The 15,963-nt window shown below is 39.2% G+C and overlaps 1 protein-coding gene across 1 annotated transcript in view; it reads right to left on the reverse strand.

Annotated features, from left to right (window-relative positions):
- The window catches only part of ak9 (adenylate kinase 9), a 76,456-nt gene continuing 60,493 nt past the window's right edge, over positions 1-15,963 (reverse strand). Inside the window, exons 32-40 of the mRNA XM_042333189.1 lie at positions 15,595-15,796; positions 14,602-14,748; positions 13,041-13,258; positions 11,835-12,031; positions 9,024-9,193; positions 7,138-7,236; positions 3,324-3,426; positions 1,470-1,584; positions 1-842 (exon numbers count right to left, since the gene is read on the reverse strand). Of these exons, the coding sequence (XP_042189123.1) occupies positions 640-842; positions 1,470-1,584; positions 3,324-3,426; positions 7,138-7,236; positions 9,024-9,193; positions 11,835-12,031; positions 13,041-13,258; positions 14,602-14,748; positions 15,595-15,796 (1,454 nt within the window). The 3' untranslated portion in view covers positions 1-639. The remainder of the gene's footprint in view (positions 843-1,469; positions 1,585-3,323; positions 3,427-7,137; positions 7,237-9,023; positions 9,194-11,834; positions 12,032-13,040; positions 13,259-14,601; positions 14,749-15,594; positions 15,797-15,963) is intronic.

Genomic DNA, 15,963 nt, shown 5'->3' on the forward strand with positions numbered 1-15,963 from the left:
TTTTATTATCATCTCCATGTATAGTAAAGTCATAAACAAAAAGCAATTAATATTTTTCTAAACTTCTAAAGAAACATTAATTGTTAATCATAAATACAACTTATTTTCTAACAAGGTAGTAAATCAGACTGAAGCAGCAAAGTGTAATTGTTGGTACCTGAATGAAGGATTTTAAAACCAGTAAACATATTAGAGTTTATACTGGAGGCGATATTGTGGTGAAAGACACTGACATACTAATGTATTATCTTTGAAATGATAAAAAAATTGTGCATTGTAAATTTGGACCAGTCTAGCTAGGCTAGTCACTTCGGACCAGATCTTTGCTAGTGGTGATTGGCTACCTGCTTAGCAGAAGGGAGAGGGAAAAGAACAAAACTACCTCTTACTGCTTGTGTGTACTTAAATTTGTATTCATCAATGGCATTGACAAAAGTCTGGTTGCAGTTTACTATAAATTGGTGTGTGGCATGAGAACAATAAACAAAACAAAAATATTATTAAAAATTTCTTAACGTAAAACAGAATTCAATAATTAATAACATAACATTAACCATTGAATAATTTGTCAGAAATCTTAGAACTATGGCCTAAAAGAGAGTTCATTTAAAAAAATTGTGGTAGTTATACATTACAAATCTAAAAAATCGAAGGTTCAACATGTTTGAGAGATAGAAATTTTTGTAATTTGTAATCAAAGTCAATGGGTCTGTCTTTAGGTTCTCTATATTTTTGAGTCATCTTTGATCCCAAGTAAGCGATAAGTTCACAGTTTTCCTCATACTGCTCCAGCTTCTTTTTGTATTTGTTTCGCAGGAATTCAAAGCTTTTTGGGTTGTATGCTAGAAACAATAAATAATAATAAATAATCCTTATATATATATATGGGATAGTGCCTTTCATATCAGGAGGACGTCTCAAAGTGTTTCACAGAATACACAATAAAGTGCAGTGACTGTGTTTTGTGGCAAACAGAAAATAAATTTAAAACTATTGTTGTTCCAATCAAGCAAAATCAATAGGCAATAATTGTATGTTGGTATGTATCCATTGTGGTTTTGTTTTGCTTTCTACTGTCTCATATTTGAGCAATATTACTTACAGCTTTGATGAAAGTACCTATACAACAACAACAAGATTACATTTGTATAGTGCCTTTCACATCGGGAGGATGTCCCAAGGCGCTGTACTACTATGTTAGCAAATTAGTTTTGTTCTAGCATGACATATGGTCACAACAATGTATCCGAAGGATAGTGACTACAGATTAACTAATTCATGTAGATTTAGATAGCATGGCTTTAATAAGAAAACAACAAAGTAATGAAAGAACCCTAGATTTATAATTTTGATCAGAAAATCAATCATGAAAGTTAAATTAATCACAGCTTCCATAACTGACAAACACTGCACATTTTCAAATATGGCTAATTAAGTTTTTAACTGCTGAATTGACATACTTAACATACCTTTCAAATGAAAAGCAATATAGAGAAGTGCAGATCTCTTCACATTTAAGAACGGATACTTAGGCTTCAAACAGCCTACAGCGGTCAATGCTTTGATTATTGACACAGCTACACCCTTCAAAACATGAGATATGGATAAAAACATGAGAAATGGATAAACATTCTTTGATTTCTATTTATGCAGAATAAACGTTTCACTGAAGAGACTGCGGGATTGAAATTATTAGCCATATGGTGCTTGAGTAAATATGTTTAGTTGATGGACGTTAAATCATAGACGGCAGGTGGCTAGATCTAGAGGGGGTCCATGCCCAATCTACCCATAGCTCACCTCTTTAAGGAAGCTTGGAGGTGAAAGTCCTCAGCCCTAGGAGGACCACAGTCAGTCCTCTGAGGAGCCCCGACCCATGGCAACTGCTGGCCCCCTCTTGCTCCTCTCCCAACTCATCGGTGGCACCCGTTCACTTTCAGTCTGGTGGGCTGCTAATATCTTGCCTGTCTTAGAAGGGACTTAGAGGGGGCGTGTAACTGAGCTTTACTCACTCACCTAAAGAATATGTTCATCTGCTGCCCATGTGTATAATTTTTGTTTAAAAATGAGTAGAAGATAATAATAATAATCCTTGCATTTGATATAGCGCATTTCACGTCGGGAGGACGTTCCAAAGCGCTTCACAGAACACACTGTAAAGTGAATTGACTGTATTTTTGTGGGCGAACGCGGCAGACAATTGCGCACAGCAATGTCCCACAAACGGTCGTAGATTGAAAATGACCAATTTTTATTATTGTTTATGGTTTTGGAGGAATTATTATTAGGCGTGTGGAGTAAGGAAACTTGCCCAAGGTTTCGCCTGGAATTGAACCCAGGTCTCTCGCTTGCAAAGCGAGTGCTCTAACCACTGAGCTACAGGACTCCAAGATGTATTGTTTCCTTGTTACTCTCTGTTACTCAAGTGCTTCAGTGCTAGTCAAGGTCAAAATCTAATGACTAGACCACAGTCTATCAGAAGCTGTTTTCAGAAAGAGGTTCTGATCCCCAGGTAACAAGTACAGAGATATTGTTAAATCAGTTGAGATGTCTTTCTCAGGTTGTACAGTACTCTGGTTGGATCACACCTTGAGTACCTCACACAGTTTTTGTCACTTTGACGCAAGGGGATGCCTGGGCCTTAAGAGGCACTGCAGAAGTGAGCAACAAGGATGATCCCCAGCGGACTGAGCTATGAGCAACAATTAGAGAAGCTCAGGCACATCAGTCTTGAGAGAAGACTTCTGTGAGGTCTTAGAGGGGATCTCGTAGAGATGTATAAAATTTTAAATGGGACTGAAAAAGTAAACCCAGTTCAATATTTTAGAATGCACCAAGACTATAGAATGAGATGACCTAGACCTCAGAAATGTAAAGAACAATTTTAGGACAGGTACCAGGAAATTTTGTTTTATTTAGAGGATAATCAATGACTGGAACATGTTGCCAGGAAAGGTGGTAGAGGCCAGGATGTTGGAATCATTTAAAAAGCAGCTTGATGTATAATGGAGCGGATGGCAGGGTGGGTGTTGTGCAGGGATGAGATTGGCTGGGCTTCATCCAGACCAATCTTGTAATGTGGAATGCAGTAGGAGTCAGGTCAGTGAGCCCCACACAGCAGAGAAGGTAGGTGCAGAAGTAGGAAGTGTAAACATCCTATGTAGTGCACTGATGGCACATTGTCAGGGATTTAAATATGGAAAAATACTTTAGTTTTTCTGTTTTTATTAATAACATTTATTAATTTTAATTTATTAAACAAATAACTGCTGAGTATTTAGTTTAATCATATATTTAAATGAACTAGCTTTAACAGGCCTTACTTGTTCCATGTATCCAAGCATGGGAAGTGAAGTGAGAAGTATTGGCTCTTTCACTGGTGGAAGTTTATTTGGAAGCTTCAGGTCCCAGTATTTCTCAGGCAAACTGAAAGAGATTAAAATGTTAAGGCTTACTTTTAAATTCATAGATTCTGTACAATAATACAAATTTACATTTATAGAGCGTCTTTCACATCAGGAGGACCTCCCAAAGTGCTGGGCAGTCCAAGGTTTGCAACCAAGCTGGGGATGGGGGCACAGGGGGAAAGATGGCCGAAGGTGTGGTCAAAGATTTTGAAGGAGGCTAGATAAGGGGTAAGTAGAAGGACCTCTGGGATTTAGTTCCACAGGGTGGGGGCAGGAATGCTGAAAGCTTGATCATCGATGGTGGGGCAGGGGATGTGAAGCAGCCCACTAAGTGGAGGTTGCGACTGAGTTTGTATCTTAAAACGCATTAGATAATTTTGTATCTAGATATTCCAATACACTTATGGACAACAGTAGGAAAAGGCACTCAATTACCACCTATTTGTAATAACTACAGTCAAGCATCTAAATAAGCAATAAAGTTTATTACTATAGGTAATAAGCAAATCAAATGTTGGCCTTTCCCTCAAGGGGCCTGGAAAACAAAGGGGAAGAAATGATGCTTCAGCTTTATAGAGCCCATCTGCAGTATTGCGTTCAGTTTTGGGCACCACACCTCAGGAAAGATATATCGGCCCTGGAGGGGGTGCAGCGCAGGTTCACCAGAATGTTACCAGGCCTAAAAGGGATAAGTTATGAGGACAGGCTGAGTAAATATGGATTGTAATCCCTTGAGTTTAGAAGGTTGAGGGTGATTTGATTGAGGTATTTAAGATGATAAAGGGATTTGATACGGTAGATACAGAGAAGCTATTTCCTCTGGTGGGGGAATCCAAAACAAGGGGCATAGTCTTAAAATTAGAACCAGGCCATTTAAGAGTGAAATCAGGAAGCATTTTTTCACTCAAAGGATGGTAGAAATCTGGAATTCTCTCCCCAAAAAGACTGTGGATGATGGATCCATCCACACCTTCAAGAGTGAAGTTGATAGATTTTTGGTAGGTCAGGGTATTAAGGGATACGGGGAGAAAACGGGAAATTGGAATTGAAAGGATTAGTTGAGGTACAAATCAGCCATGATCTGATTAAATGATGGAATAGGCTCAAAGGGCTGAATGGCCTACTCCGGTTCTATATTCCTATATTCTTATGTAAGTATATTACAGCAGTACCAACAACAACTGATGGCAGCAGCACTGGAATAATAACAAAGTAATTTTGCTACCCTCGGAGGTAGCTACCAGTCCCTTCCCTGATAGGTCTTCATACAACCTCCAGATTCAGCAGCAAAGTGGCTTTTGTGGATGTCATATTGGCCCATAAGGAAGATCTGTTTGAGCAGATTGCAAAAAAAAAAAGAGACAAGAAATATGCTGACAAGAAAAAGGGTGTAGGGTAAGATTATGGACATGGCCACCACTCTGCCTGAAGATCAATGAAGGAGGGCAGGAAGAAGTGGCATGATTTAAATAGGAGTGCTCAGGTATCTAGTCAAAATTATACATTCACCTATGAAATAGTCAGTCGACTTTACAGTATGAAGTGGAGTGCTTTGAGATGTCCTCTTGATTCGAAAGATTCTTTATATCAAATGTAAGGATTATTATGCCATAAAGAGTGCAGTAGCACAAATTGTATGCAAATGGTTGTAAATGTCAGCATATATCCTTCAGACCTATTGCTCTTTTAGCAATAGGATAGCAATGTTTGTTCATGGGTTATTTTTTCTGTTATATGAAATGATCCATTTATTCTTTTTAATTTAAAATGAATGCAAAATATGTGGTCTAATTCTGGGAAAGCATCAGTGTTGCAGCAATGCGATACAATGTTAATACACTTGGAAAAGTCTTTGAGGAATGGAATTTGCGTACTGGAACCTGAAATGAAATGTTGTGCTAGACCCTGAAAGAAATGCTGCACTCATTTATTTGCAATGAATCTTGGCTTTGCATTTCTGGCCAAATTGACAATACCGTATAATAATTAAAACCTACCCAGATATCTAAATGTTTGTTCCGCCTGCTTGTTAAAAGCATATTTATGTAAGCATAAATATGTATGGGGGCATATGGCATATTACTGATTTCTCTTTAAGGAAATAATGCAATCAACTAATATAAATTCATCTCTTTACATACAGTCTTTATAATATCTGTGCAAAACCAGCTTCCAATAATAATAATCCTTGCGTTTGAAATGCTGCCTTTTGCATCCCCAAGACATCTTAAAGTGCTTCACAGGATATACTCTAAAGTGGATTGACTGTATATTTTGTGAGCGGCAACTAGTTGCACACAGCAATAGAATGGAATGAGTGACCAATTTAATTGGGAGATTGTTTCCCAGGACACAAATTGATTAGATTTGAGAGTTTTTGAAATTTCTGTACAAAATTTTAATTTTAAGACAAAGCTTAAAGCTAGAACTTTTTGTAAAAATTTAGGAAGTGCTCTATAATGCCACTGTGTAAAGGTTTCTAAATTTGTGGTTGGATACTGCAAAATTCTCTGTATTGCCAAGGTTGGAGGCATTCAGATGACTATAACAACAACAACAAATTGCATTTATATCGTGCCTTTATGGGGGAGGATACACCAAGGCACTGGACAGTCAAGGGTTTGCACTTGAGTTGGGGATTGGAATCAAGAGGAGTGGAGGGCAAGGGGAGTGGGAGGATAACCAAAGGCACAGTCAAAAAGGAACAACAACAAATCTCATTCATATAGCATCCTTCATGCTGGGTAGCATCCTGTAGGCGGAGTACGACTACGAGCCAGGGGGAGAGGGAGGGGGAAGGTGACCGTGAACACAATCAAAAGGGAAGGTCTTTAGGTAGGATTTGAAGATGGCGAGGGAGGGGACAAGGCAAAGGGATTGAGGGAGAGAATTCCAGAGTTTCGGGGCGTAGTAGCTGAAGGCACGGCCATCGATGGTGGAACAGAGGCCACGAGGGAGAAACAGGAGGCCAGAGCCAGGTGAGCAGAGGCAGTGGGTGGTGGTGTGGTGGGGGTAAGAAGATGGGAGGCCCTGAAGGGAATTGAAAACGAGTGAGAGGTTCTTGATATTGATCCGTTCGATGATTGGGAGCCAGTGCAGTCTGGTGTGATGGAGATACAGAGTTTTCTACTGGTGAATATCTGGGCAGCGGAAGGACTTTCCCACTCTTCTGCTCGCTTGTCTAGCGATGCTCATTTATCATAAGCAGTAAGCAATATCAATATTTAGTAAATTGAAGTGAGCTGGCTGGAGAACTTTACCATAATTCTAACAATAATCTGCACAATAGTTTACTTCCTCAATCATGGTTTCTCAATTTTCCCCTGGTAGGAGAATCTATAACCAGGGGTCACAGTCTTAAAATTAAGGGTCAGCCTTTTAGAACAGAGTTGAGAAAACGTTTCTTCACTCAGAAGGCTGTAGATGCTCAGTCTTTGAACATCTTCAAGGCTGAGACTGATAGATTTTTTTAAAATAGAGGGATTGGGGGGTATGGGGATAGGGTAGGTAATTAGAGTTAGGTCTGAAGATCAGCCATGATCTTACTGAATGACGGGGCAGGCTCGAGGGGCCGAATGGCCTACTCCTGCTCCTAATTCTTATGTTCTTATGTTCATTTCAAAGCTAATTATAACAAAGATAATAAAATACAAATAACATGACATGAAGGGAATTGTGAAAACAACTGTTACACTGAAAGCATCAATATCTATTGTTTAGAATAAGTTACCGCATGAATTTCTCAAGATGTTCCTCGTCCTGAAAAATATATATTTTCTCCTTGTATTCAACAGCAAAGTCAATGTTTCCTGGGATGAGGGCTTCATATCTGTTGAAAATAATCAGAAAAGAAATTTCAAAGCAAATTAGTCCTCAGTCTGTCTGTTCATTGGACTTGGTGTATCTTTTCCTGATCTTTCTGACAGGATTATGATGCTTCTGTTTGCGAACAGTATTATACTGTGGCAGACTCACCTGGGAGCCTTTTGTACTGCACCCACAATTGTTGATTCTTATCTGTACGTTGGAGTTGTGGTGGACCAATTTTTGCTTGGACACTGTCCTGAAGGATTGCACAGAGAGGAGGTGAAGACCACTCTGGTTCCAGGATACCAATGCAGGTCAAGCTTGCGGCATGTAAGACCTGTGTGCAAACCATCATTCTTTATGGACTCTGAGCTCTTTGGGATGCAGGGAGGGACTTTCTCTGACCCATTTCCAAATTCGAGGATTAAGCAGTGAGGCATCAAACATGGGCAGCAGGCAGCTGCAGGGAGGGAGGGCTCCGGCCTATACTGACATGTCATTCTGCACCCTAGCTGGCTTATTGGCGGGAATTGGAAGGGCAGATGAGTCACTGGGGGCAGGGACTCTTTCCATTCAACTCCCTTTAACCCTGCAAGCCAAAGCCCTAACAAGTAGGATGATCCCAGCTGGACAAGCAGCAGCAAAGCTTCAATAATAATAATAATCCTTGCATTTGATGTAGCAATTTTCACGTCTTCTAGATATCTCAAAATGCTTCACCAAATATACTGTAAAGTGAATTGACTGTATATTTTTGGGGTAAAACCCGGCCGCCAATTGCGCACAGCAGTGTCTCACAAACAACAAAAACAAGATTACATTTGTACAGCACCTTTCACCTTGGGAGGACCTCCCAAAGTGCTGGACAGTGTACAGCATTTCAGACCCGAGCTGGGGTCAGGGGGGGAGAAGGGAGGGGAGTGGAAAAGGGATGACCGATGGCATGGTCGAAAAGGAGGGTTTTGAGGTGGGACTTGAAGGAGGCTAAGGAGGAGGCGAGGCAGAGTGATTGGGGGATGGAATTCCAGAGGTTGGGGGTAGAGTGGCTGAAGGCTCTCCCGCCAATGGTGGGGCGGGTGAGTCCGGGGACATGCAGTAGGCCGGAGCTGGCTGAGCAGAGGGAGTGGGCGGGTTGGTAGGGGGTTAGGAGGTCGCAGAGATAGGGTGGGGCGAGGCCATGTAGGGCTTTGTGGGTGAGGACCAGGATCTTGAACTGGATCCTCTGAAGGATAGGAGCCAATGGAATTGGACGAGAATAGGACTCTCAGTTGTGGATTGAGTGAATAGAACCCAGGTCTCTGGCTTGCGAGGCGAGTGCTCTAACCAGAGCTACAGGACTCCCCAATAACGTCTCCTCTCACACATGGCAGCTTTGAAGTATTAGGAAAACCCGTAACCTGTAATTTAAGTTGAAATCTAAAAGTTCTATAGCCCTAGAGATAATTTTGCTTTACAATTGGTCATCAAACTACTGGTCAAGCAACGGAAAGTTTGCCAGATAGTACTTTCAATGGCAAGCTATGCAGGTTTAGCTGGTTAAACTCCAGCACACACTCTAGGGTCCCGAGCCTTGGCTTTTGCCAACCTGCACCTAATACTTTTCCAGAATTAGGTAAGCAGAATGCACATTCCAATAAACATCTCACAAATTTCCATGTATAGGTGGGATGCTTGGAACTCGGTTTAGATAGTCTGAAGCATGATGTTGGAATTCCGGTTGATCAACAAAAAACATCACTATCAAGATGCTTTCTTACACATTTATAAAGTCACTTTATCACCTAAAAACAGTTGATAGGTTGAATTTACCTCTGATTCCCTTCCAGGAATGTAACTGCACAGTAGCCCTTCATTTCTGCTTGTTGAGGAAACCTTGCCTTCACTTCAGCTACAGTAAGTTTCCGAGGTAACTCAAAAGGACTTGGAAGAATATTAGAAGCCAATGGAGCTACAAAAATCTCTGGTTCCTCTAGAAATTTCTGAAAAGAAATTGATAATAGTAAAATGAAGAAAATTATGGCATACATTGTGAGTCTTACTTTATGTGTTGTTAAAAGTTTCTATCAATACTAAAGTTTTCATTTGCACAGTTCTATATGTATTATTTTTACAACAACAAGTACATTTGGATACAACTAGACTCCCATATACTAGCCTGACCTTGCCATCTATCTATACTAATAAAGACAAAATGTCTGTCTGTCTGTCCGCCAAGAATGCAATAATCGATTGACGTAGGGGCATAATTTATATCTCATTGGAAAGGTCTTGCACGGGGAAGCGTCATAGGCATTTTTTTTTAGGGATCTCCTATCGTTTATGAGCTATATTAAAAAAATGCTTTAATTAAGCCTCCTAAAATGTATGCATGGTGTTCTGCAACAAAATAGTGACAGAAGTCACACACCCTTGAAGAGAGATACTAGAAGGACTTGTGGAGTCCTGTAGTTCAGTGGTTAGAGCACTCTCCTCACAAGCGAGAGATCTGGGTTCGATTCCCAGCAGGGCAAAACCTTGGGCAAGTTTCCTTACTCCACACACCTGATGATAATCCCTCAAGAAAAAAAAACAATAATAAATTGGTGGGGATTCCAACATCTGTAGTATTTTGTGCTTTGTTTAATAATAAATTGGTCACTTCTATCTATGACTGTTTGTGGGACACTGCGCAATTGGCTGCCATGTTTCACCCACAAATATAAGGTCAATTCACTTTACAGTATATTCTGTGAAGCGCTTTGAGACGTCTAGAAGACGTGAAAAGCGATATATCAAATGCAAGGATTATGTTTTAGATTAAGCCTTTCAAGGATAAATAAAATGCCAGACGAAAGCGAGAATGCTGATTAAATGAAGCTGGTTGCCTGCATAGCAGCAACGGGTACAGCTAGTTTTATATTTGTGTAAGTAGTGGTAGCAATTACTAAAGAAAAGAGATGCTGCCAAGAATATGGTTATGCTATGATTTTGTGGATAACTCCACCTAGTATTTACAATTGGAATCCAATTTGACATAGACTTAGGTTTTTTAATTTATTGAATTGTGCACTGAATAAAGTTGAATCTTTAGTGTTGAATTACATAATGCAACAATTATATAAAACATATATATTTCAACAACTTGCATTTATAGAGCATAATAATAATAATCCTTGCATTTGATATAGCGCTTTTCACGTCTTCTAGACGTCCCAAAGCGCTTCACAGATTATAATAATAATAATAATCCTTGCATTTGATATAGCGCTTTTCACGTCGGGAGGACGTCCCAAAGCGCTTCACAGAACACACTGTAAAGTGAATTGACTGTATATTTGTGGGTGAACGCGGCAGCCAATTGCGCACAGCAATGCCCCACAAACAGTCATGGATTGAAAACGACCAATTTATTATTGTTTTGTTTTTTGAAGGGATTATTATTAGGTGTGTGGAGTAAGGAAACTTGCCCAAGGTTTCGCCCTGCCTGGAATTGAACTCAGGTCTCTTACTTGCAAAGAGAGTGCTCTAACCACTGAGCTATCCTTCAGATAGGATAATATCATGGAGTGCTTCACAATTCAGACACCTAGCAACGGAGAAGACCACAGGTGAGGTTGAAGAGGTTGCTTTTTAGGAGGGATTTAAAGATTTAGGGAGGGGGTAAGGAAATGAGTTTCAGTATATTTGATTTATTTGTTCTGCCTCCCAAAATACATTACTTTGAACTATTCTGAACAATGGCTGCATACTGGACATCCTCCTGACTTGAAAGGCGCTATACAAATGTTAAGTTGTTGTTGTTTCCCAAACTTTATATTACATGCTGATGATAGGGGGTGATGTAGAAAAATTATTAAAGCACAAAAAACAAATATTCCCTCTAACATGACACCTGCAGGCAACATATATCTAGGAAGATAATACGCAATGGATGTAGCTACATGAAACATTAATATCTTCTTTCTAATGTATATTGAATGATAGTAAGATTGAACAAAGCTTCATAAATTTCTTTTGAGACATTTCAATGCAAGGCTGCCTTGAAGGAGATTAATTCTCAATATATACCTCATATATACCTAAACATTTGAGAATTTTTAGAGCATAATCAAATAAAAACAAATTTATATTGAGATGGTGGGTGCTGACAGCTTTGATTCAGAAGAGATACCATTCAAAATCAGCCCAAGTGGCTGGATCCATCATAGTATGTTATCTATTCTGTATCTCCTCCTAAACAATAATCTGCAATTTTAATGGCCTTCAGCAATGTAGTAGAAGCTCTCAATATGTGTTACTATAGTAGAACATAAAATATGATTTGTCATTAATTTCTATATTAGATAGCTTGCAATCATTTGATGAGATCAAGATGTCTTGTTTCTATCTTTTCACTATTCTATGCTTCTGGTCCTTTCACTATTCTATCGTGATTCATCACCATTTCTTAAAGAAGTGAAATAAAGTAATTGTATCCTTAAAGGAGGTCTGAATTTATACCCCAAAAACTTCTGAAAGAGAGTATTCAGGTCATTTAGGATTCTTAATTGATTAGCATGAATATCTTTGGGACGTCCTCCTAATATGAAAGGCGCTATACAAATGTAATTTGTTGTTATTGGAATATCAAAGTTTATTTACATCTAGGTCCTCCTTTGAAGCCATTTTATAGTAGTGTCCTCGGAACTCTGCTGCAAATTCAAGGGATGGATTGCCTGAGAGGTCTACAAGTTCCCCTCGTAATAACAAGCTGACAGGACAGTACTGCTGAAACTCTCCTAGCCGTGCCTGTAGCTCCTTGGGTGTGATACACAAGTTCGCAACACTGGCAGCTTTATCTGTATATAAGAAAATATATTTCACATGTTAAGCAAAGATGGCAAGACAGAAAGTACTCTATGAATTAATACCATAAAAAGTACCAAGTAAGCTATATATAAAAAAGTGCGTGCTGGAATAAGTATTGTGCTGTTCGCTACCACCACCACCAACTTGCAATTATATAGCAGGGTAGCGTCTCAGAGGCCAGTTTTGTGCCATCTGCTCTCGAGGGCCTGGTTTGGGATTTAAGGGAGAAGAGGTGGCTGTTATACCAGTGGGAGCAAGTGGGTTTGAGATGGTTCTTGATTTCAGGGGGTGGTTGGGTGGGGGGGGGGGACAAAGGAATTGAAAGTGGTGGAAAGACGAACATTTAGCACCTTGATGACTGCATCGGGATCGCTGCGGGTGGAGGGCCAGAGGGAGAGAAGGTCCAAGGATGATAGGATATTTGTAAGGGACTTGGGGGAGCTTTATTCAGGGGTGTTAAGAGATGGTGAAGGGCTTGGTGAAGACGAGGAGGATGCTAGAGGAGAGGGAGATGAGGAAATGGTTGGTTACAGGCTTTATGTAATGGAGAGCTTGGAGTTATCAAGACTATGGGTAATGATGAGACCACAGTTCTTAATTGGGCAGTTTATGCAGAATAACATGAGTAAAGTTTTCAGGCTGGTTGGTGAATAGAGGTGGTTTCTTTAATAGGTTTGACTGCAATTAAGAATAGTTTTTTGCATTCTGACTTTTCAATCAATACTTTAAAACGTTAACAGATTGATTATCAATTGATTTACACATTAAATTGGTATGAAAGATATTCTCAATGTTATAGACTCGAAATCTAATACAAAGATTATTCATTTGTTTGGTTATTTTAGTCAATTCTACTCTGTGATTTCCTCAGAAAATCAGTCAAGCATGACCTGTCCTTTATAAGTTTTTTCTGGCTCTACGTGTGAACCTCTCTTGTGATTTTATGATTACAGTTAACCTTTACCATTCATTTCACAATTCACGTTTAGGTGATCTTACCTTCTTTTATTTTCTCCAGATATGATTGAACATGTTTCACACTGGATCTAGATTCTTCTACAACTTTATTCCACACAGACCACTTGCTATTTTGGCCATAAATAATATGCCAGTTTTGATGCCTTTGATGGTAATATTCCCAGATTGCACTAATCTCATGACGATAAGATGAATTCCGAACAGTTAAAATTTGAGAACTGTCATGCAGGGGATAAGTTCTGACAAGTAAGAATAATAAGAAAGCAATTTATGAAGTGTAGGAAATAATGAATCATGGTCACAATATTGTTTAAGATGTCATAATACAGTAAACCTCAAATAAGTAATGTCAATTGGAACCATACATTTAATATGACTTATGCAAAGTATGATTTATGCCAAACTTGCTCAGAATATAAACTTTGAATGGGGGCAGAAGGGGGGAAAGAGAGGGGAACTGGGGGAAAGATGGAGAAAAGGGGAGAGGGAGGGAGAGAGGGGGAAGAGAGAGGGGAGTAGAGTGGGGAGTGGGAGAGAAGTTGATTGAGTGAGTGAGAAGAGTGTGAGAGAGGTAAGAAGGGGAATGAGAGAGAAATTGTATGACATGGAGGGACAGTGATTCACAGAGAGGGGGAGAGAGAGGCAGTGATGGAGAGAGGAAGGAGTGTGTGTGTGTATGCGTGTGATGAGTGAGAGGTGACAAGGAGATTGAGAGAGGGTGATTGGCAGAGCGGGAGAGAGAGTGATTGAGAGAGAGAGAGCAAATGTGAGAAAGAGGGGGAGAGAAAGAAACAGAGAGGGGGAGAGCAGAGTGAGAGAGATTGAGAGAGTGTGTGAGAGGAGAGAGAGAGGGCGAGAGGGGGAAAGAGCGTGCGTGCGAGAGAGTGCATGAGAGACAGTGATTGAGATAGAGGCGAGTGATTGTGGGACACTGCTCTACGCAATTGGTTGCCGCGTTTTGCCCACAAAATATATAGTCAATTCACTTTATGGTATATTTTGTGAAGCGCTTTGAGACATCTCAAAGATGTGATAAGGCGCTGTTTCAAATGCAAGGATTATTGTTATTATTAAATTTTGCTTTTCTCATGAGTCTCTTCAATGTAAAAATATCAATATGGTGATTTGAAGTTAATTTTCTATGTCCCCATTCTCTGCACAAACACTGAATTTGAAATTCTGCTGCAATTTTTGATCTACAGAAAGTATACAGTTCAATAAAAATTGCACTGGGGGACATTTTAAACCAATAGCAAACAAAAATTCTGTTTCGGTGATGTTACAGTGAGATTTTTTCTCAGTTTTAGTCTGTTAAATTAGACTGCATTCAGTGACCATTGAAATAAATAAGAATTAATTAGTCCACCATTTTCAATTTATATTGCTGTAAATCTCTTTTACATAATCATACAGAACTGTTAAAGAATAGGAGGAACTACAGGAAATATTGGTGAACATGTTCTAGTACAGAATATGGTAGTACAGTATCATTTATCCTCCAGTCTTAATTAGCTTGAAATGTATAGAGCCTTGAACAAAGTTATTGACTACTGCCTGAATTTTCTAAGACCTGAATTCTTACCTGTAAGGTGACTTCCTACTCAAAATTCCTCTCTTCAAAATCTCTCTTAAGTCGACTTGCAACTCTATAATTTTGAATGGTATTATATTTCGAGCTTCCAATAGTTCTACTTGTCGTCGGGTTACTGGGTACCCATCTAGAACATATCTGCAAACAGAAAATATATATAGAACATAAAAAAATGTATTAATACAAATCTTGCAATGTTAAACTCCATCTACCATAGTGCTGCCCACTTGCTTAGACTGCCTTTATCTCTCTGCATGTTTCACTTGTCCTCTTCACGATTTATAATACTTCCTAACTTATTGTCATCTGCAAATATTTAAAAACTAATCACATAAGTCAAGTCCAGTTGCAATGTTGGGAATTGTATCCACGATTGTGATTTTTCAATAGAGCAATTTTGTGAACTCCATATAGGTAAGTACAAGATTAGAGAGAGAGAGAGATGCATACAACAACAACAACTTGCATTTACATAGCGCCCCTCACACAGGGTAATGTCCCAGATAGTTAGAGAAGCAAGCAGAAAGATACACATACAAACACACTTAGGCAGTTGGAGAGGCAGAGAGAGAGATATATAATAATATATTAATTCTTGTATTCGATATAGAGCCTTATCACATCATCCAGACATTTCAAAGACTTCACAGCCTATACTATAAAGTGGATTGATTGTGTATTTTGTGGGATATGCACAAACATACAAATTCACAGGCCCCCATTGTCCACACTATTTCATGCCGTAATGCATATAGTGTGGATATGAAGCTCTCTACTGTACTTATCTAAAGTATATATGTACTCTCTACTGTACTCTTTTTCTTACACACATGTCTCAATTTGGTCATAGTGTTCTTGAATCCCTCTTCTATGTTAAAATATCACAAACCTTAATGTATCATATCTTACATTTTTACTGTAATGACTAGATTAATGTACTAACCCATTTCTTAGCATTTGAATTGAGGAATATTGTAAACGTACCCCCTAGTGTTGCACAAAATATCCATTAGGAGCACCTCTATGCACTGGACAACGAGTTCATCTGGCACAGTCAACCCTTTTTTGAGATGTTTATTAATCTGCAAAGCCAAGAATGTCTTCTTCTGAGTGACCAGGACTGTACGTACAGCTTCTCCCGCTGAAATGCGCTGCAATCCATATTCATTTGCAAGCCTTCTGGCAACTGGAAAACACACATTAAATGTGACTTTAGAATTCTTGTGATATAAATTCTTGTGTCTTAAATTTGTGAAAGAAAAGGTCTCATTATCATTGCAGGAATATGCTTTACACATTAAACGTCTTTTGTATTAATGATCTAGCTCGGTTTTTACATTAGTACATACAGGT

This window comes from Callorhinchus milii, unplaced genomic scaffold (assembly GCF_018977255.1).
Source record: "Callorhinchus milii isolate IMCB2004 unplaced genomic scaffold, IMCB_Cmil_1.0 Scaffold3, whole genome shotgun sequence".
Taxonomy (NCBI): Eukaryota; Metazoa; Chordata; class Chondrichthyes; order Chimaeriformes; family Callorhinchidae; genus Callorhinchus; species Callorhinchus milii.